The sequence below is a fragment of the Gymnoscopelus braueri genome (assembly GCF_963280865.1).
Source record: "Gymnoscopelus braueri genome assembly, chromosome: 4".
Classification (NCBI taxonomy): Eukaryota; Metazoa; Chordata; class Actinopteri; order Myctophiformes; family Myctophidae; genus Gymnoscopelus; species Gymnoscopelus braueri.
This window is the reverse complement of record NC_137605.1, coordinates 5,773,814-5,796,312: the sequence shown is the minus strand read 5'-3', so window position 1 is coordinate 5,796,312 and position 22,499 is coordinate 5,773,814. Positions and strand designations below refer to the sequence as shown.

At 39.8% G+C, this 22,499-nt stretch overlaps 1 protein-coding gene across 2 annotated transcripts; it reads left to right on the top strand.

The window, feature by feature from the left end:
* The first annotated feature begins 541 nt into the window (after positions 1-541).
* On the top strand, positions 542-16,881 carry dbf4 (DBF4-CDC7 kinase regulatory subunit). 2 transcript variants are annotated; one of them, XM_080425548.1, is made up of 14 exons: positions 542-716; positions 1,983-2,056; positions 4,475-4,650; positions 6,064-6,258; positions 7,794-7,847; positions 8,041-8,110; positions 9,900-9,970; positions 10,181-10,226; positions 10,449-10,494; positions 11,039-11,149; positions 11,720-11,828; positions 12,679-12,806; positions 13,827-14,054; positions 15,712-16,881. In XM_080425548.1, exons 2-14 carry the CDS (start codon positions 2,020-2,022, stop codon positions 16,514-16,516), a joined length of 2,076 nt encoding a protein of 691 aa, XP_080281674.1. In that variant the 5' UTR covers positions 542-716; positions 1,983-2,019; the 3' UTR covers positions 16,517-16,881. The 2 variants fall into 2 exon arrangements, with proteins under 2 accessions (XP_080281674.1, XP_080281673.1); XM_080425547.1 differs by lacking the exon at positions 542-716 and adding an exon at positions 1,013-1,113 and having other exon boundaries at positions 1,980-2,056.
* The last annotated feature ends 5,618 nt before the right edge of the window (positions 16,882-22,499 follow it).

Below are 22,499 nucleotides of genomic sequence, written 5' to 3'. Positions count from 1 at the left end.
TTCTTTTGACATTTTCTTTTGACAATATTGTACTTTTACGCCACTATAATAATTTGAAAACTTTATTTAGTAGTTATTTGTAGATTTAGATTTGTATTACAAAACATACATTAAATACTTCAGCCCTATATACATTTTGACCATTTGAAAATAGCAGATCTACAAGCTCACCACGAGTCGCGTTGTGACACATTGTGAGCTTGTAGATCTGCTATTTTCAAAAGATGAAACATTTGAAAACTTGAAATGGGACATTCTACATTCTGAGTACTTTACTTACTAGCACTTTTTTTTTTACCAATACCTTTGCACTTTTACTCATTACTTTTACAGTACATTTTGAATTCTGGACTTTCACTTGCAACTGAGTATTTCTACATTGCAGTATTGATACTTTTACTCAAGTAAAAAAAAGAATGGGAGTACTTTTTCCACCACTGTTGAAATATTTCAAGTATTTGAAATGCGTGTAGTGACCAAAGCCAACAAACATGGCAACCCCGGACCTTCGCCAGTCTCTTGGATTTAAAAGCGGGAAACAGAGAGTCTCGAGCGGTAGGCGATAAAAAGTGGAATAAATATGAATATAAAGTGAATATAAACATAACTATGAGATGAAAACATCTTTTAAATGAAGTTAATGGAGCTCAGGGAGTAAAACGTCACGCTGGAGCCTGTTTATTTTACATCATTTTAAATCTAACCGCAACAACAAGGTAACGCGTTCAGGTTCAACGACGCGACGGGCTGAAAAGGAGCAGATCTACAAGCCATCAACGCCTCGCGCTGTGACGCGTTGATAGCTTGTAGATCTGCTCCGTTTGACTCGTCGTGTCCGTTCATTGTTGTGTGTTGTTAGTTTGTAACCACTAAGCAGTGTGTTGTTATGGTTGTGTGTTGGTTTCCTCCACAGTGTGTTAGTGTGTAAGTAGGTGTGTTTTGTTTCTTGTTGTGGCGTTTGTAACCACTTTGATTTGTTGTTGTTAGTTAGTTTGTAAATAAGTATGTTTTGTTTATTGTAGCCAGTTTGTTAGCGTTTTTTGTTGTAATGAAGTCTGTTTTGTTTATGGTTAGGTTAGTTATAACCAGTTTGTCAGTGTGTTTACATAGTGTGTAAGTAAGTCTGTTTTGTTTATGGTTAGTGTGTTAGTTATAACCAGTTTGTTAGTGTGTTTACATAGTGTGTAAGTAAGTCTGTTTTGTTTATGGTTAGGTTAGTTATAACCAGTTTGTCAGTGTGTTTACATAGTTTGTAAGTAAGTCTGTTTTGTTTATGGTTAGGTTAGTTATAACCAGTTTGTCAGTGTGTTTACATAGTTTGTAAGTAAGTCTGTTTTGTTTATTGTAGCCAGTTTGTTAGTGTGTGTTTTTGTAAGTCTGTTTTGTTTATGGTTAGTGTTCGTTATAACCAGTTTGTTAGTGTGTTTATAAAGTTTGTAAGTAAGTCTGTTTTGTTTATGGTTAGTGTGTTAGTTATAACCAGTTTGTTAGTGTGTTTACATAGTGTGTAAGTAAGTCTGTTTTGTTTATGGTTAGGTTAGTTATAACCAGTTTGTTAGTGTGTTTACATAGTGTGTAAGTAAGTCTGTTTTGTTTATGGTTAGTGTGTTATAACCAGTTTGTTAGTGTGTTTACATAGTGTGTAAGTAAGTCTGTTTTGTTTATGGTTAGTGTGTTAGTTATAACCAGTTAGTTAGTGTGTTATAGTGTGTAAGTAAGTCATTGTTAGTGTATTAGTGTGTTTGTTTGATTGATTGATTGAATACTTTATGAGCAGTTTGCAAAAAAAAAAGCACATGAAAGTACAGTTCAATTCAAGGTCAGCTAAGTGGATTTTAAACCCTATGCCTATGGCTTGTTTCCATTGGGGTCCTTTGTACTCAATTCATAGAGACATTTAATGACAGACAAATATACACTGCTATGCTAAACTAGTTTGTTGTGTCTTGTGGTCCAACATGTTGTTCTCATCCTAACAGAAGAGTGGGCCTTATTGATGGACGTGGTGTTCTCATCATCATGTTAAAGAAGATCCAGAAGCAATCCAGTCTACAAGGTGTGTGTGTGTGTGTGTGTGTGTGTGTGTGTGTGTGTGTGTGTGTGTGTGTGTGTGTGTGTGTGTGTGTGTGTGTGTGTGTGTGTGTGTGTGTGTGTGTGTGTGTGTGTGTGTGTGTGTGTGTGTGTGTGTGTGTGCGTGCGTGCGTGCGTGCGTGCGTGCGTGCGTGCGTGCGTGCGTGCGTGCGTGCGTGCGCGTGTTTTCAGAGTTCAGGCCATCCTGAACACTGAAAACAAACATACAGCCATGTAAAACAAACAAGGTTTAAGGGCTGTATTCCAGTGATTCTCGACCTTTTTTAATGTCAAAGCCCCCAGTTTTATATGCATTTATTTTAGACCACGGACCCACATTTGATAATATTTTCATTTCTGGGAACAAGTTTATTGTTAGACATTATTTGGTGACGTCTTTGGTCTGACATGGTCTGTTATTGGTCCAGAATTCCATTCTGACTGACTGACTGACTGACTGACTGACTGACTGACTGACTGACTGACTGACTGTTACTTTAGTACTTTAGTAAGTAAGTAAAGTAAGTAAGTAATCTAATCAAGGAAGATAAAAAGAGTCCTTGAGGGGGTTCCAGGGGGTCCCCAACTAAATACTGATTGGTAATTAATCTAGTAACTAATCTAATCAAGTAAAGTTGAATACAGAACAAAAATAACTGATCTACAAGCTATCGTTATTGATAGCCTCTATGTATTGTATGATAGCTTGTAGATCAGTGCTTTTTTGACATTCAGCACATTGATTGGCAACAGTGTATTAGGACAGTCTGCTTGGCTTTCTGTTACAAGTAGAAGTACTGTATTCAACTGTACTTAGATTACTTACTAGATTAACTACCAATCATTTAGCTGGGGACCCCCTGGAACCCTTTTTTTTAATATCTTCTTAGCTGTGTTATAGTCATAGTATTGACTATAACTCAACTGAATTTGTCAACTAATCAAATTGCTGATTTAATCAACAAACAAACAAAACAAAGTGTTTGCTGCATACAAATCATGCAGAGAGCAACCTTTTCAGGTTGAAAACCGACAGTGGTTACTGGCTATTTACAGAGATGCAGAATTAAAGGGTTATGCCTAGAGTTTACAATGTTCATGGGAGAAAAAAGGCTACACAACTAACATAGGCCTACTTATAAGCAGTGGTGGGAAAAGTACTCAAATGCTTTTCTTAATTAAAAGTGTCAATACTGCAATGTCAAAGTACTCTGTTACAAGTAAAAGTCCGGAATTAAAAATGTGCTTGTGAAAAAGTACAAAAGTATTGGTATCAAAATGTACTTAAAGGAGGAGTTCACCCAAAAAATTACTTATTTTCTATCAATTACACACCCCATGAAGCCTTGATTTCATGGATTTATTTTTGTTTTTGTGGCATTCCTAAGACAATAATTTGATGACCGTGTGTATTTCCGGTAGGAGACACAAATAATCTACTTTGTGTCTCCTACCGGATACATTAGCCGGTAGGAGACGGGAATCAAATTATTAGCTTAGGAATGCGACAAAAACAAAAAAGAATCCATGGATTCAAGGCTTCATAGGGTGTGCAATTGATAGAAAATAAGTCATTTTTGGGGTGAACTCCTCCTTTAAAGTACCAAAAGTAAAAGTACTAAAATGTTTGAAAATAGCAGATCTACAAGCTCACAAAGCGTCGCAATGCGACACGTTGTGAGATTGTAGATCTGCTATTTTCAAATAGCTTAGTTAGTTATAAAATAGGGCTAAAGTGGTTAATGTATGTTTTATAATATAATGATTTATATCTGCAAAGTAACTAATAACTAAAGTTGTCAAATAATTGTAGTGGAGTAAAAGTACAATATTTGCCTCTGAGATGTAGTGGAGTAGAAGTAAAAGTACTGAAAATTGGAAATACTCCAGTAAAGTAAAAGTACCTCAAAATTGTACTTAAGTACAGTACTTGAGTAAATGTACTTAGTTACTTTACACCAGTGCTTATGAGACTAAATCGATCGATTAATAGATTTTGAGAGTATCTGATGAATAGAAAATAGGTTGTTTTTAGATAAAGGTCTGAACCCTAGCGTACCATTCTGGGGTGAACATTCAGCTAAAATAGCCAGTCTATAAGCTCACACGTGTTGAGATGTGAGAAATTAACAGGGGGAAAAGTAGCAGACCAAGTATATATAGCCCTGGGGGGGCACTGATCAACTAAGTTTATAGGGTTTAACTGATGCTCTTAGCTGAGGCTCCTGCTTGGGGTCCAGAGTGTTTGCTTTGAAAAAAATTGAGGAATAATCAGCTGTTCTGCATATAACTGCATATGAATCATACAAGATGGCTGTTTTCATACCACAGCAGATATCACGGAGAAGCCTGGATATGTTCACCCTTTCCATGTGTGATTATGGTTATAATAATTGTCTTTCAGAAAAAGTCGTGGAGGTTGGGAGCAAGTCGGCAGCAGTGGGTCAGACCAAGGCGGCGTCGCATGGCTCCAAACCTTCACAAACAACCAAAGCCTTTGCTGGCAAAGTCTTCTACCTGGACCTGCCGTCCAATAAGAAAGCAGAGGTGCTGGAAAATGACATCAAGCAACTTGGAGGGGTGAGATCAACGCTCTTTTTCCCAGTATCTCTAGTGAGGGCCTAGGTAGCTGTCTTGGCCAAAAAAGAATGCACAACCTATAGAGCATACATGGACAACTGGCGGCCCGGGGGCCACACGCAGCCCCCACCTTCACTTAATGCGGCGCGCAGGTTAATATCGGAATACTGATATATTATTGATTTCAGCTGTTACGATTCCAAACATGCAAACATGACCCGCTTTAATTACTTCAGTCTATATTACTAGCTTAACACATTGCATGCCAGTCGCGTAGATCTACGCGAACCTATTTAAAGCCGCAGCGTGCCAGTCGCGTAGATCTACGCGAACCTATTTAAAGCCGCAGCGTGCCAGTCGCGTAGATCTACGCGAACCGCCGATTCCCATGTTAAGTGCCCCAGGTGCACTTTCCGAATTTTTTTGATCCATTTCCGTTTCCGGTTTCCGGTCGGAAACGGAATTATTCGGGTTCCGTTTTTTTCGATCGTATCCGCTTCCTGTCTGGGATCCTGTTTAAAACTCGATTTTCTCTGGTTGTTGTTTTTCTCCTCGCTGATCACTGTTTACGGTTGATCGGCTGTAGCTTCAAGATGGCGGCACGGATTTGGAAACTGTTTTCGCTCGCCGTTTCTCACGGATCCGCTGTGTGTTTAGAACCAAATGAACGCGCACTTTTAACTTATTTAGCGAGGTCTGTGGCGACATGAAAAAAACTAAAAAACAACAATAAAACGCTGGCACTGGTGAGTACATTATGAGATTAAACTCTGGCATGGAATGTGTTAATGACTAGTATTACAATTCTATTGTCTTTTTATGCCCAATGTATTTGTATTTAAGTTCATAAAGATAACATAAGCATAACTAAATGCATTTGAAATTAAATACAAATGATACCTTTCGGGATTCCAATTCAAAAATAGCAAAAAGAAAATCAGGATTCCAATTCAAAAGTAGCAAAAATAGCACATCTACAAGCTCAAAACGCGTCGCAGTGCGGCGCGTTTTGAGCTTGTAGATCTGCTGTTTTTGCTACTTTTGTGTGACATAGAATGGCGAAGTATGAAATAAGAAATAAGTTAATTTACGAAAAAAATACGGAGATGAGACGTGTCTGCCCGACAATATTATGCAATGTGGCCCTCTGGAGTGAGTGTGGAAATATAGTGGCCCTCTCCATCATCAAAGTTGCATCACCCATGCGCTATAGAGCCTACCCCAGACATGGTGGATACAGGAGTTGGTGTCAGCCACAACTAATATTAAGCAATTTGACCCGACCCCCATCCCAGGCCTGCTTGAAAATGTCTCAAATGATAATCCGTAAATGTGAGAGTTCAATCCACTAGCCTCGCAAAAGTCTCAACACGCGCCCTAAACCCCGTCTGTTCTGTTCTGTGTGTCTCTCAGATTGTGGAGAAGTTCTTCAGCAAAGAGATCAAGTACCTGGTGTCCAGCAAGAGGGAGGCCAAATATGTCCATTGTCTCAGGAGGGACCTGTCTTTCTCCGGCCCAGACTCCGCACACAGCTCACCTCTGCCCCGCCGCCCGAGCCCACAGCAAGCCGCCAACCAGAGGGAGCCCCCAGGGGGACAAAGTGACGCTGTGAGTTCACTGCCTCTGGTCGGTCAGCGACAAGTGGCTTTGAACCCGTTAAGACCTGACGCGATTCTTAATTTTCTTTTCTAAATCCTAACAGTTTTTGGAAAAAAATCTAAAAAAAAAAAATCAATCAAGATTTTTCAAAAATAGCAGATCTACAAGCTCATAGCGCGGCACTCGGTGCCGCGCTATGAGCTTGTATATCTGCTATTTTTGAATAGCCAAAGAAATCTTAAGTGACACAGATGCGTTTCAGGTCTCAATGGGTTAATGTCTATATTGGTCGCTTTGGAAACGGTACACAGTCAAATCTGGAGTGTGAAGTTATACTTTAAACTTTCACTCCAGATGTTTACTCTGTATGTAAATATGCACGTACAGGTAAGTACACACATTTGTGATTAAATGTAACACACATTTAGTTACATCGTTTGGGTTTTATACAATTTACAATTTAGGCGTTTAGCAGAGGCTCTTAATCCAGACACAAGGTAATACATCAAATGCATAGAAACAGTAATCTAGGATCATAGGTAAACCAAGAACCTATCATCAGTCTAAACAGTATAATATATATATTTTTTTAAGTCTGTACTTAAGTACAATTCTGAGATACTTTTACTTTACTGGAGTATTTCCAATTGTCTATACGTTTGCTTCTACTCCACTACATCTCAGAGGCAAATATTGTACTTTTACTCCACTACAATTACTTGAAAACTTTAGTTACTAGTTATTTGCAGATATAAATTGTTACGTTATAAAACATACATTAACCACTTTAGCCCTATTGTATACCTATGTTATTTGAAAATAGCAGATCTACAAGCTCACAACGTTTCGCATTGCGACGTGTTGTGAGCTTGTAGATCTGCTATTTTCAAACATTTTAGTACTTTTACTTTTGGTACTTTAAGTACATTTTGATTCTAATACTCTTGTACTTTTACTCAAGTAAATTTTGAATTCCCGACTTTTACTTGTAACAGAGTACTTCTACATTGCAGTATTGATACTTTTACTTAAGTAAAACATTTTAGTACCTTTTCCACCACTGCGCACACACATGCAGTACACACACGCACACGCACACACACACGCACACACACACACACACACACACACACACGCACAAGACTTGTATTAATAATATTAACGTTACATACGAACATATAAGTGGTACAATGGCTGCTTATATCTATATGTATCTTGTCATGTATATGTTTTGTTACTGTGCGCTGTACAGCCTAGGTTCATACCAACTGCCATCAGACTGTACAATGCTTAAAGAAACTCTCTTTTCTGGTCCTGTGTCGGCCCTGGTCTAGTGTGTTCATGTCCATCTGTGTTTGTTGTGTTTCTGTTTGTCTGTTGATTACTTATTTATTCGGTTACACTGTGCTGCTGTAGCGCCATCATTTCCCTCTGGGATTAATAAAGTATATCTCATCTCATCTCAGTGCCTTTGAGCAGCATGTCGTTGATTTCCTGACTTTTGATTCTTGTGCATTTTTCTGTGGCATCTTCCTGCTGTTCAGGTGGTCACCAGTAGAGGGCGGGCTCTGGTGGAGAAAGTGGTGAAGAAGGAGCAGGTTGGTTCCACATTTCTCTGATCATGAGTTTACTGAGTGTCTTGGCACAGTACTTTATTCCAAATTACATTTAAAAAAAAGCTGATCTACAAGCTCACAACATGTCACATCACAGAACGTTGTGAGAGTGTAGATCGGCTATTTTCAGCTGAAAATACCTGGCTTTAGAGACTGTTTTCTTTTTGCTTTTTAGGAGAGGATCCAAATGAACAAGATTCTGGCCAACGCATTGGAGTGGGGGGTGAAGATCCTCTACATCGATGGTACGTCCCAGAGCCTCGCTCCACGTACATGTCTACTTTCTGTTTCTGAGCACAGGTGGAAGAAGTACTCAGTAGTGATGAGCGGGTCGACCCGTAACCCGCGGGTCAACCCGCGGCGCGGGTAGGTCGAGTCAGGATTTCAGAGAAAATTATGCGGGCTGAGGGTGAGCGGGTCAGCCGCTCTCCACAAAAAAAAAAAAAAAAAAAACTATTTTGACCAACATGCTTGTTTATTCAGCCCATGACAATGTTGTGCTGCTGTAGACATATAAAGGGACTTTGGGTACTTAAAAGAGCGCTATATAATATATATATATATTCCCACCGCGGGTCGCGGGCGGGTTGAGCCATAGATTTATATATGGGTTCGCGGGGCGGGTTGAGGCGGGTCGCGTTCCGTCGCGGGTTGGGGCGGGGCGGGTCATGAAAAAACCCGACCCGCACATCACTAGTACTCAGATATTAGAGTAAAAGTAGCAATATCACAATATAAAGATACTCTGTTACAAGTAAAAGGCCTGTGTTCAAAATATCACTTGAGTAAAAGAACAAAAGTATTGGCATCAATATGTACTTAAAGTAACAAAAGTAAAAGTACTAAAATGTTTGAAAATAGTCGATCTACGAGCTCACAACGCATCGCGACGCGTTGTGAGCTTGTAGATCGGCTTTTTTCAAATAGACTAGACTAGGTATGAAATAGGGCTAAAGTGGTTAATGTATGTTTTATAATGTAATAATGTATATATGCTAAGTAACTAGTAACTAAAGTTGTCAAATAATTGTAGTGGAGTAAAAGTACAATATTTGCCTCTGAGATGAAGTCGAAGTAAAAGTATTGAAAATTGGAAATACTCCAGTAAAGTAAAAAAAATCCTCAAAATTGTACTTAAGTACAGTACTTGAGTAAATGTACTTAGTTGCTTTCCACCACTGTTTCTGAGAGCGATCAAAGAGGTGCAACGTACACACCAGTCCTCCTGAGGGTGAAGAACTGAGAGGAGACCAAAGCAGCGGCACAACTCGTCTTCAGTGCCATAATCTCCCTTTATTTAGCAGACCAAAGAGACAACATCGCCAGGCATGCCGCCTTCCTTGATATATCATGTTTTATTCTTTCAAATACATTCTGGATTGCAGCTTTAATTGGAAAAGTATGAGAATCATTGAATCAAGTTTATGAAACCCTTATTAGCAGTGGTGTAAAGTAACTGAGTACATTTACTCAAGTACTGTACTTAAGTACACTTTTGAGTTTTTTTTGCTTTACTGGAGTATTTCCCCGCTTTCTGTACTTTTACTTCTACTCCCCTACATCTCAGAGACAAATATTGTACTTTTACTCCACTACAATTATATGAAAACTTTAGTTACTAGTTACTTTCTAGATATAAATTATGATATTATGAAACATACAGTAACCACTTTAGTCCTATTTCATACCTAGGCTATTTGAAAATAGCAGATCTACAAGCTCACAACGCGTCGCGATGCAACGCGTTGTGAGCTTGTAGATCTGCTATTTTCAAACATTTTGGTACTTTAAGTACATTTTGGTGCCAAAACGTTTGTACTTTTACTCAAGTAAAGTTTGAATTCCAGACTTTTACTTGTAACAGAGTATTTCTATATTGCAGTATTACTTAAGTAAAATACTTTTACTTTTACTCATGTAAAATATCTGAGTACTTTTTCCACCATTGGTGATTAGGATGATCATTTCACTCACTGGGTTGGTTCAGTTTGAGTGTGTTTTTAATAATACTATATTGTGCATTTTCACTTGCAGATGTGTTGACCTATGTCGAAAAGAAGAAAAAGAACCAATCCACTGTAAGCACTGCTGTGCTCCAAAAAGTTGTAAGTAGACGAGAATAAATATTCTTCTTATTGACCTGACCTAATCATATAGTACCACATTGTATTTATTGATACGTGTTTCCCCCTCTATTCCTATCATTTATGTAACTGCAGTTTGTGTGTAACTTGTACAATAAGTTATTTCAGCCACTGACATGACGAATAAAAGTGAAGTTGAACTTGTCAGTGTAACTGTGTGATTCTCTGCAGGTCAGAGTTCAATCCTCAGCCAGACCAGCCTTCCAGAGGTGCAAAGGTAACACATCATTCTGGATGTTCAGTCAACAATGTTTTCAAAAGATTATTTTAGAGTAGTTTAAAAAAAAATGTATTCAGTATTTAGCTGTGTTATAACCAGAGTGGTAATGTTTGAATGACCGTTGTGTTGTGTTGTGTTGTGTTGTGTTGTGTTGTGTTGTGTTGTGTTGTGTTGTGTTGTGTTGTGTTGTGTTGTGTTGTGTTGTGTTGTGTTGTCCAGGAGGCAGGATTGCGAGACCCTTTGTGAAGGTTGAAGACAGCAGCAGGTGAGAGTTTAGCCCATTCCATCTGGGAACGCATCTACAAATGTAAATCCTAACAGTTTTCTGAAACATGTATGTTGCTATAATATCAATGGTTCTCAAACCTTTTTCATGCAGGGACCCCCAAAATTGTATGTATCATGCCGCGGGCACCCATCTCAAAATATTTCGTTCCAGGGACTCCCCGCCCCAGTAGCAAAGATTTGAGTTACAAATGTTCGCTTTAAAAAATAAATATTCAAAGAATTGCACACATTTTCATGATTTTTCAAAAATAGCAGATCTACAAGCTCGTAGCGCGGCACTCGCCGCGCTACGAGCTTGTGGATCTGCTATTTTTGGATAGCCAAAGTATAAAATAATGGTTAAAGTGGTTACAATCTGAAATGACAGATGCTTTCCCCGGTATTAATGGGTTAAGATTAAACATTCTATCATTTTTTTCTTTTGTATAATGAATGTGTGAAAAGGCAACATTGTGCTTCATTTCTGATGTGTGTGTTTTCACATGTTTATATGATATAATGTTGTGTTTGTCCTGGTGCAGACATTACAGGCCCGTCTACCTGAGCATGTCCGCCCTGCCTGAGCTGAACCTGAAGACGTTACCACCATGCACCCCGTTCTGTCCACAGGACAAGAAACCCAGAGAGCACGGGTACGCTGTCTATTCTACACACACTGTTAGATATTTACACTAAACAATGTGCTTAACACATTCACTGCCAGGGGTTTTCTAAAACAGGCTGCAGCCTCTGCCAGCATTTTTAACCACCGCCAAAAATACATCACAGCAACACAGGAGCCGAGATACAGAATATTTCCCAAATACTTTAACCAGGAAGTGAATGGAGCAGTACATCTTAGGATCACGTTATCTCCTGGTTCTGTGTGGAAAAAAAAGTATATATATATATATATATATATATATATATATATATATTCGTTGCTGTCCGGCAGAAACCCGCTAACTCCATTACTCCGCTTTTGCATTTTCTTTCCATAAATCAGTGCTATTGAACACCCTTTCTGTGTGTTGGTAAAAAAAAATATTGAGTAAAAGTACTTAGTTACGTTACACCACTGTATAAAATGAATTTAAAATAAAGCACAAAGCATATAGCACAAGGCTTTCTTTGAGAACTTTTCCCCCCGCCAGGGCTAAAGTGGTTGAAGTGACGTGTTTTGTGATGATTGGTTAACGAACCTGCGGTTGCCATGGTGACAGGGCGGAGAGCAGTGAGGAGAGGGGACAAGCCAGAGCCAGGAGGAACAGAGACAAGAAGAAAGCGGGATACTGTGAATGCTGCCTGCTCAAATACGACGACCTGGCTATGGTAAGAGCTACTGTTGATATGTACCACTTGCCCCCCACCCCCTCTTCTTCTCTCCCCCCCCCCCTCTTCTTTCTATGGAAACTAACGTTGCGATGGGAACGATGTACAAAAACGAATTTCACCCACTTTTTTACCTTGTAAACCTGTGATGTGACAATAAAACTGATTCTGATTCTGATTCTGATACCACTTGACTACAATATATTAGACGTAAGAGATCTACCACTTACTGTTTTATATACAGTGTATATATATATATATATGTGTGTGTGTGTGTGTGTGGGGGTGTCTATACATACACACCACTACGCTAGAAATTAAAAAGTAAACAAACCGAGCCGAGATCTGAAAATACAGGAAACGGGAAACAGGAAAAATGTTTCTTGTTTTACATAAAGATATTTCTGGGACGTCGGTTTACCTCCCAGCCCTCCACTTTGGCCTCTATGTGCCGAAGTGTCCCTGAACAAGATACTTAAATGCTAACTTTCTCTTTCGATGGGGTCCCTGGGGGTCCCCAGCTAAATGATTGATGGTTGGGAACCAAAATGGACCCTTGTGGTTCTGTAACTCTTGAGAGTGTACAAATGGACCATTTGTACACTCTCAGAGTTAAATTCTACAGGGTATATTGGGGTCCCAGAGATAACATTTTAATTTATATCATATCAAATGGTATTCGTGGCCTAATTCATAGTGTGTGTGTGTGTGTGTGTGTGTGTGTGTGTGTGTGTGTGTGTGTGTGTGTGTGTGTGTGTGTGTGTGTGTGTGTGTGTGTGTGTGTGTGTGTGTGTGTGTGTGTGTGTGTGTGTGTGTGTGTGTGTGTGTGTGTGTGTGTGTGTGTGTGTAGCATCTGCAGGGTGAGCAACACAAAGCCTTCTCCACGAGTGATGATGAGTACCTGGTTTTGGACAGACTGGTGTCCACTCTCGACTGCAACTTTAGAACTACAACTCCCACCCACACTAAAACCAGCAGGTAAAACCAATCAAATGGCTCCATATGGTTCAGCTGTGTTCTCCTTTTAACCACACATACCCTCCTTTAGTCTGTGTACAGTTACATCTCACTATTAATTTAACTCCAAGAGTGTACAAATGGAACCAAATGAACCCATAAGAGTACCCATCTTTTTTTTACTAAACTACACCTACATTATCCTATTGAAATGACTTGAGTGTAGTAGAGCATTCACAAATAGTGATTTTTAGCATTCAACCTATAAGTATTCGAATATTCGATGAAACGATTTGATTATTAAAAAAAATAAAAACGCCAATGGCATGACGACTCGACTCAAGGAATGCGAGTCAACGACAGAATCCTCGCCCGACGCGTCGACTTTTAGGGGACAGCCCTAGGCACAACCTCACATACAGTATGAAATGATTTGACAACAATCAACCATGAATGGATTAGGAAAACTATTATTTATTTTATAATGCGCTTTCATATGCGCTTTTTTGAAGGGGTGTCTGGGTCGAGTCTGTCTCGGAATCTCGGAAATAGTGGGGGTTTCGGAACAAATGTCACCGGTCCAATTAGTCCGGGTCCGTAAAAAGAAAATAAGTCATCAGACGAAATTGTCACGGTCCACCCGGGTTTGGTTTTGTTATTTGAAAAAAATCTCGGAACGTCTCGGAATCGGATCAGATTTCACATTTCCATTTCGGTTCCGCTCCAGTGTTTTTTTAGACCTGTGAAGAGCCCTACTTGAGTGTACACCTTTGATATTTGGTAGAATGGTGTCATGTTGACACTAGAGGGCTCTAGATAACTAAAAAGTGAAGGTATACAATAAGTCAACTTAAAGGGGTGTATAACTCCAGGGAAGTGTGTTTTCAAACATGGTTGAAGTTGCAATGGATTTATATAGGAAGGGGACTGATGCAATGAATCTAAATTAGTATTGATACTTTTACTTAAGTAAAAAATGTGAGTACTTTTTCCACCACTGGAACTCCAAATGATATCTCTGTGTGTCTGTGTTCCTGTCAGGTCAAAGGTCGGTGAATCGTCCATTCTCCTGCTTCCTGGAGCGCATGTGAGGGCTGAGAGACAGGCTGACCCAGCAGGCGGTACGGAGGGTCGGTGCAGCCTCCGAGACGCACAGGCTGGACTCTCTACGACGGTGAAGCACAAGTCTGTCCCTGTCGGGCACAGTGACCCCAAGAACTCTGAACTCATCTCAAGAACCACAACTCTCATCCACACTAAAACCAGCAGGTACAGTCAGTGGTGTAAAGTAACTGAGTGCATTTACTCAAGTACTGTACTTAACTCATTGAGTGCCATTAACGTGTTTCACGTGTGTTTGAAAAAAAAAGAAAAAAAGAAATAAATGAATATATATATATATATATATATATATATATATATATATATATATATATATATATATATATATATATATATATATATTTATTTATTTATTTATTTATTTATTTATTTATTTATTTATTTATTTATTTATTTATTTATTTATTTATTTATTTATTTTTATTTTTTTAGAACCCAAGATATCATTATCCGAAGATTTGCAGCTCCATCCACTCCTTGTTTAACTTAGAACTGAAAAAGGCTGTATCTCACTTTTTTTTACTTAGAAAAAAAAGAAAATCAAAATCGCACTGGCCAGAAATAGCCCGAAATAATTTGGGCACTCAATGAGTTAAGTACAATTTTTGAGGTAATTTTACTTTACTGGAGTATTTCCGATTGTCTATAGTTTTGCCACTCCACTACTTCTCAAGAGGCAAATATTGTACTTTTACTCCACTACAATTATTTGGAAGCTTTAGTTACTTACTAGTTACTTTGTAGATTTAGTTTATTATTAAAAAACATACATTAACCACTTCAGCCCTATATACATTTCAGCCTTTTGAAAATAGCAGATCTACAAGCTCACAATGCGTCGCGAGGCGACGCATTGTGAGCTTGTAGATCTGCTATTTTCAAAAGATTTGTATACATTTTGAACTTGTGACATGGGACATTCTGCATAATGACTACTTTTACTTTTGGTACTTTAAGTACATTTTGATACCAATACTTTTGTACTTTTACTCAAGTGAATTTTGAATACCGGACTTTTACTTGTAACAGAGTATTTCTACATTGAAGTATTGATACTTTTACTTAAGCAAAACATTTGAGTACTTTTTCCACCACTGCTCTTTTCCACGACAGAGGGTAGCCCAGAAACCTTCCCTAACCTGAAACTTTCCAGAATCCATGATGTTCTGTGATATATTTTCTGTTTATGTTTCCAATATAACCACAACACCTCTGAAGAGGGAGGTACGTCATAAAAAACTAACATAAAAAGCTTGTAGATCAGCTCTTGTAACTATCTTAGAAACATCTTGAAAGTATAAGTGTGTTCTGTGTTCCCAGAACTGGTATCAGAGTTAGTACCACCTCCTGAACACTAGGGCCTAAATTAGGTTCTGATAAACCTTATGTGAAGCTGTAGCGTATGGAAACAAACCCAGAACCTGTGTAATATATACGACACGGTTTGCTCAGTTCTTATTGAGCCAAAAGGCTCTATGCACAGCAGCCATATTGGAAGGAAATTGGGCCTCTTCCTTACTTCCTTCACAGGTGTTACCAATGATTCTAATGAAGGCTCTGTTCCATTTCGTGTAGCACAGTGGTTCTCAGACTTTTTAATTTCAAGGACCCCCATGACTCTGTACAAATGGATTACGGGTCCATTTGGTTCCATTAGTTGTACACTCTCAGAGTTACACACCCGTAAGGGGCCATTTGGAAAGCCAAGGTAGTCGACGAACATTTTTCATCGTAGTTTTAGTCGACAAAATCAACACTGCGATCAAGCCCCCTAAATTCTCTCTCCATGTGGTGTTCCTGTTAGGTCAAAGGACAGCGTACCGGCCGTTCTCCTGTTTCCTGGACCCGAGAGCCAACGCGGCCCAGCAGACAGTAAAGAGGGCCAGAGCCGCCACCGGCCCACAGAGGGTGAACTCTCCACAGCAAAGCACAACTCTGTTCCTGTCAGCCACGGTGACGCTGACCCCAAGAACCCTGACAACGCCTCCAACACATTGTACCTCAAACGCAGGCTCGCCCCGCGCAAAAGGCCCCGTCGGTACGATCGCCCGAGCGCCCTCGCTCCCGGCGTGCCGCAGAACCGGCCGCATCCCCAGGCGGAAACGTCGCCCTCCAGAGTCGAACGTTTGACCGCCGACTCGGCCGTCCTAACCGGGTTCCCCGAGTCTGACTCCCAGTGTCACAGGACTAAGTCTACGGACGAGAAGGGATCGACCCCAGGTGGTGATCATCACAACAACACACCTTACAGGGTTCCCTCAAACTCCCCTATTCTTGTGTTGAGCACATCTGACGCACCGGTCAGCGCGCGGGAGCGCGTCGCGGACACACAGGTTTTATCAGGCGACGCGGCCGGCGCGTCGCAGCGCGAGGCGGGCGGAGAGTGTCCCTGGCAGAGCCGTACTCCGAGTCGGAGGCTACAGAGGAAAGTCCGTTCTTACAAACGCAAAAGGCGGAAAGTGGAGTCCCCGTGGACCATCGGCGAGCGCATGAGAACGAGGACCAGTCCCGAGGGCAGCCTCGACATCCCCGAGTCCATATTGACGCTGTGGCATCTCTTCCAGTCTAGCGAGGACACAGACCCAGAGTTCCTGGGCTTTGATGACTAGGGATCATCACGATGGTGTGCGCCGAATAGCCCGATCTGTAAGCTTGTATAGATCTGCTATTTTCGGGCCTCATGACGCCATCGTAAGACAGAGAAAGAATTAAGAAATACACATCAAACCATTCAGTCGATGTCAAAATCCTAGCAGAACTGTTGAAGATTTTGTCCTGTGGACAATAACGGGATTTGAACCTTCCGCGAGCCACAGCAGTGATCTCTGCGGGTTTGTTGTCATTTTATTGAACATGAACGTCAGCTGTATGTGTATGTTGTGACTTTTTCATTTTCTTTTTTGCTTAGTTTTTAACCTTTTTTTGGTGTGTAGAACGTCCAAAAGACACATTTAAAATGTGACATTAAAAATCTTGAAAAAGTATAAATTGTGTAGACGAATATATAAAGATACTCAATTCAAATGTAAAGGTTGGTTTGATGCAGTGAGCCATCTGAAGCGTTCAAATGAAGCGTTTATCATCCAGGCCTGTTGCCGGCGGTGACCCAGTGCAGTGGTGGAAAGTAACTAAGTACATTTACTTAAGTACTGTACTTAAGTACAATTTTGAGGTATTTGTACTTTACTTGAGTATTTCCAATTTTCAGTACTTTTACTTCTACTCCACTACATCTCAGAGGCAAATATTGTACTTTTACTCCACTACAATTATTTGAAAACTTTAGTTACTAGTTACTATTCAGATATAAACTATGATATAATGAAACATACATTAACCACTTTAACCCTATTTTATACCTAGGCTATTTGAAAATAGCAGATCTACAAGCTCACAACGCGTCGCATCGCGACGCGTTGTGAGCTTGTAGATCGGCTATTTTCAAATATTTAGTACTTTTACTTTTGGTACTCGAAGTACATTTTGATGCCAATACTTTTGTACTTTTACTCAAGTAAATTTTGAATTCTAGACTTTTACTTGTAACAGAGTATTTTTATATTGCAGTATTGGTACTTTTACTTAAGTAAAGAATTTGAGTACTTTTTCCACCACTGACCCAGTGTGACCACATGTTCGCAAACCTTTTCATGTCAAGGACCCCCAAAATGATATGATCAGATCTACAAGCTCATAGCGCGGCACGAAGTGACGCGCTATGAGCTTGTATATCTGCTATTTTTGAATAGCCAAAGTTTGAAATATGATATTAACAACTTTAGCTGGGGACACCCTGGTACCCCCACCCAAGGACCCCCGGGGGTCCCCGGACCGCAACGGTCTACCTGGCCTTAACGTATGTCCTTAAATGATTGCAGTGCAACGTGATCGAGCTCAATTACACGCAGCAATCTGCTTGTAAATGAACCCTCCTTCCCTCCACGCATCGAGTGTCTGATCACCTCCTCTGAGATGTTTATGGACGATATTTAAGTCTCACGCATCCACAGGATAGGATATCTCTGCCTACAGATACGTCTCTGTTGACATCTCATTCTGATTCACTGTAGGGCCTAACTGTGTGGACACAATATGGAGATACAAATAGAAAATAGCAGAGAACCAGAACCTATGCAAAGACTTCAGGGCAGTGGTTCTCAAACTTTTTTTGTGTCAAGGACCCCCAGATTGATATGTATTTGGCCCGCGGATCCCCATCAGATTTTCTTTTTTTTAATAGTTGGTGTGTACTCGCCATCCACTTGACTTTAATAGAACGATTTTTTAAAACTATATTTTTATAGTTCTAGTGCTCAGTGTGAACGGCCCTTTAGACTGGATGGATGTTTATACTCTCTGAATCGTAGGTGGAACAGTTTGTGGGAACACGACAACAATGGCAGCTTCCAGGGAGTAATTAAACCACACTTTGCAGACGTGATGACATGCTTTTGCATTTTAATGTGAACTGATGGACCCTTTACGGGTCCATTTGGTTTCATTTTACGCTCTCAAGAGTTAGATTATTGTTGAACATCTGCATTACTTAATTTACAAGACATCTCAACAATTAGAGAATGTAGAAGAATTGTTATTTTGATCAACGTTTGCCTGTTATCTCTCCTATGGTACCGACATCAATACAGAATGGAATTGTGGACAAAATCTTATCCAACGATAACAGAATATTCTAAGTCTTGGGGTCTGAGAGTCTAAATCTCATCAAACGGTGGATCCATGGCTCAAATGCCGAATAAATGATGGACCTTGATATGAAAGGGGTTGAAAACCACTGGTTTAAGTGATATTGTTTTGCTGAGACTAAGTGTTATAGAGTACAGAAGTCCCGACGTCACTCGTTCATCCCCCGGTTCGTAAAGTAATTTCTCTATGGAGAATAACATTGGGTCATCTTAGAATCGTCTCATATAAGAATTGTGTTCCAAAAATAAACAAACTGTCTCGGCGATATTGTCAGTGAGGAGGTTCTGTATCGTTTATGATAGTCAGTCACTTATATTTGATACGGTCTGTTTCTGGCGAAAATTTAACTAATTTGGTGGAAGTAACATTATCGCTTTCTCACCGTCAGTTGATGGTTCATATCCATAAGAGTCAAACCGCCGGGATCATTTGTTTATTTTTGGAACACAGTTCTAATTTCATGCGATATTAAACACGTCTATGGGGATTCAGAACGGGGCTGGAAAACCGCAAACCAGGTAGGATGTGTAAATTACGTCAGACTTCGGTGCTCTTTTCTGACGGTAATAATTGCTATAGAGTGTTTGTTGTCAGGTGTCTAACCCTTCTCTACGGCTCTTTAGAAAAAAGCTATACATTTTCACGTCAGGATACCAAATTGATCAAACCAAGAAAGAGAACTCCTACGGGATACTGGATAAACCAGTGAAATTGGAAGAGATGAAAAAACACTATAAATTTGAAGCCAATAAGTGGATTTCTTTTTGTGGAATTCTCTCTCCTGATTGGACAAAATTGGTAAACCGACCAAAATGTATTTTCTAAAAAGCTGTCGAGATGGGGAGTTACTGAGTTACTGAACAAACACACTAGCAATGATTACTATCAGAATATAGAGCTTAAACTATGTTTTTTTTTATTTGAACAAAAACAATTCATCAAACACCCAACTTAATTTAACACTCAGGATTTTGCGGTGCATCCTACAATGTGCTTTTTACATGACTTTGTCTCCTGTGTTATCCGTAGTATTGTTATTGCATAGATCAGAAAATACATCTATATTTGCTATGAATGCTGAAACAAGGTAAAACAAATCATTTTCTCTGAGTGTGGCTTTAGTTTGTTATTCAAATGCACTTATATTTGAATAATCTATTATGCTTAGATTCTGATTGAATAACTGCATCATATATATTGAAGTCATGTAGAAGAGAAACACAGAGGCTGACCTACTCCTCCACAACTGTAATAATCATAAAGATGAAATTGAATTTGCAGTCCTATTCAGTATGGGTAGAATTCCTCTCTGCATGGGGGGGGGGGGGGGGGGGGGGGGGGGGGGGGGGGGGGGGGGGGCGGCGGAATACATTAGTGATGGCTCCTCTATTCTTTGTTCCCCTGCATTTAGAGAACATTAGCACGACGGCCTTGACCTTCAATCACGGTGCTCTTAGGCTTAATTTATACCTTGTTGTCGCGTGCCACTTGAAAATCTTGAAAGAGTTTGTGGTCCACCCATCTGACCAACATGGTGGGAGCCCATCAGTGCGTTCTCTGAGCATGTTTATATGAAACGATCAATTGAATCGAATCGAATCGAATCAGATTTTTTTTAAAACACTAGTATACTTGAGCATATTTTACCCTCTAGACCAGTGGTCCTCAAAGTGCGGTCCAGGGACTCTCTGCGTTCCTTTAGGGGGCTCTAAATTGTATACTGTCAGAGTTAAGGGGAGACCTTGACATTTTTATGTTTGAGAACCACTGCTCCAGACTTGGAAACTGGACCTGAGTTGGCTTTGTAGCCTACTTGGACAGTTTCTTTTTTTCATTTTCGCCAAAAACTGCCGATCTACAAGCTCACAACGTGTCACATTGCAGCACGTTGTGAGCCTGTTAGATCTGCTATTTTTGGCTACTGCCCCCCCCCACACACACATATGGATGCTGGGGCCTGGGGTTCAAGTATTAAAGGGATATTTCACTTTCAAATAAAATAAACATTAAAAATAAATATTTAAAAACAATGAAAAAAGTTATGGCAAAATCACGGCCGCCTCACACATTAGTAGGACAATGCGTGAGGGGGCCGTGATTTTTCCATTACTTTTTTCATTTATTTTTAATATATTCTTTTAATGTTTATTTTATTTGAAAGTGAAATATCCCTTTAAGTTCCTATTTATCAGTATCACAGTGATAAAAAATAAAATGTTCAGTAAGAGATAAGTAGACCTTTGTTGATCCAACCAGGTAAATTCAGTGTGAAAGAAAAAACACCATGACCTCTTTTTTTATATTACTTTTATATATTAGTGATGTTATTGTTATCATTAAAATCTTAGTGTTTTGACAAAGATTTGGGGGCCCATAGTTTAGCTGAATAGCTGACTTAGACATCCATCATTGCCCGAGGTTGAAGCGATGAATGCCGTGCGATCATTTCTTCATTGCATGCATGCCCGTACCCCCTCAAGCCTAATTCATATTTCATTGCACGGTGGTGTTGCTTGCCGTGAATATCAGATTTTCAAGCGATAAACAGTGATACCGTTGTGCGAAGAACTGTAAATTAGGAGGAGTTGTCTGAAAACACAGCCGGCCTCATAACCATTTTGTCAATCGTTGAAGGTCACTGTTTTCCAGCCCGAAACAAAGACTCAGCTTTACGTAACTATCAAACTAATTACTCGATTTTTTCGGATGATTTTTCTTTGGTTTCCAGTTCAGGGCAAGAAAAAACAAAAAAGTATTTGTTTTGGTTCCAGTTCCGAACCAACTAGGTTTCGGAACCAATTCATCATTTTCAGTGGAAACACTCTGAACTGCTTCAGAATTAGGCGGGAATAAAGAACGGAACCGTTTCAAGCCCCGGTTGGAAATGCCTCTGTGTTTCGGTTCCTTTGCAGCCGTATAGGTTACATCAGACCAACCAAGACATCTGCAGCAACCATGTTTTGTCTTTTTTCGACTACAACTAAACGAACCGTGTCTTGCTGTACGTGTAACATATTTCACAGGTTCTGGGTTTGTTTCCATACGCCAACGGCTCGGTTTCACACAAGGGTTCTCAAGAACCTATAATATGCACAGCAGCCATGAAAGAAATTGGGCCTCTTCCTTACTTCCTTCAGGATAAGGAAGGCTCTGTTTCATTCTGGTCAAACAGAGTCAGGGTGCTATATTGTGCATGTTGGCTCGCTGGAAAAATTCAACCATTTGAGAGCCACTATGGAACTAAATGGAACAGAGCCTTAATTATTTTAATTTGTAACACCTGTGAAAGAAGTAAGTTAGAGGCCCAATTTATTTCCAATATGGCTGCTGTGCATAGAAACGAACCATCACAGAACTCCACAGGTTTCTGGAGAGTTCCAGGTAATGCAAGGTCGTGGGTTCACCCTCAGTAGCTGAAAAGAGCCATTTGACGGCGCAGTTTCCTCCATGTTTGACTTGGCAAAGTTCCTTAAAGCAAGCGAAGTCACTCAATGCGGTGGCAGTTTACCTTGCGCTGATTGGTGTAACCATTTAACCGTATAGAACCGCTAGGAAAGGTATGGCTTTATTTAGTTCACGCTTATTGGTCAATCGCTATATGGGAAGATATGGTAACTGACCAATCAATGCAAGCGTATCACCTTATGTGCTTTTATACTGCAAATTACTTGGTATCTGGTTTTCTTTTAAAGAAAGAAAGAAAATCAGCATATTTCTGCTCCATGCCTTTAAGAAACTGCATTATTAATGTATTATTATTATTATTTCATTTTTGGGGTGATCATTTTCAACGCAGCATAATGCCAGCAGTTGTGTGACAGCATGTTATGTAGAAATATAACAAATGTGTGACTTGACTTGTGTGTGTGTGGCTGCAAAAAGAGAATT

What these genes read in the sequence shown, in the direction of transcription:
- dbf4 (XM_080425547.1), top strand. Translation starts at nt 1,049, where the DNA reads ATGAAGTCTGTTTTGTTTATGGTTAGGTTAGTTATAACCAGTTTGTCA. An exon ending in CAGGGGGACAAAGTGACGCT is followed by an intron (nt 6,259 to 7,793) that starts GTGAGTTCACTG and finishes CCTGCTGTTCAG; the next exon opens with GTGGTCACCAGTAGAGGGCG. An exon ending in AATACGACGACCTGGCTATG is followed by an intron (nt 11,829 to 12,678) that starts GTAAGAGCTACT and finishes GTGTGTGTGTAG; the next exon opens with CATCTGCAGGGTGAGCAACA.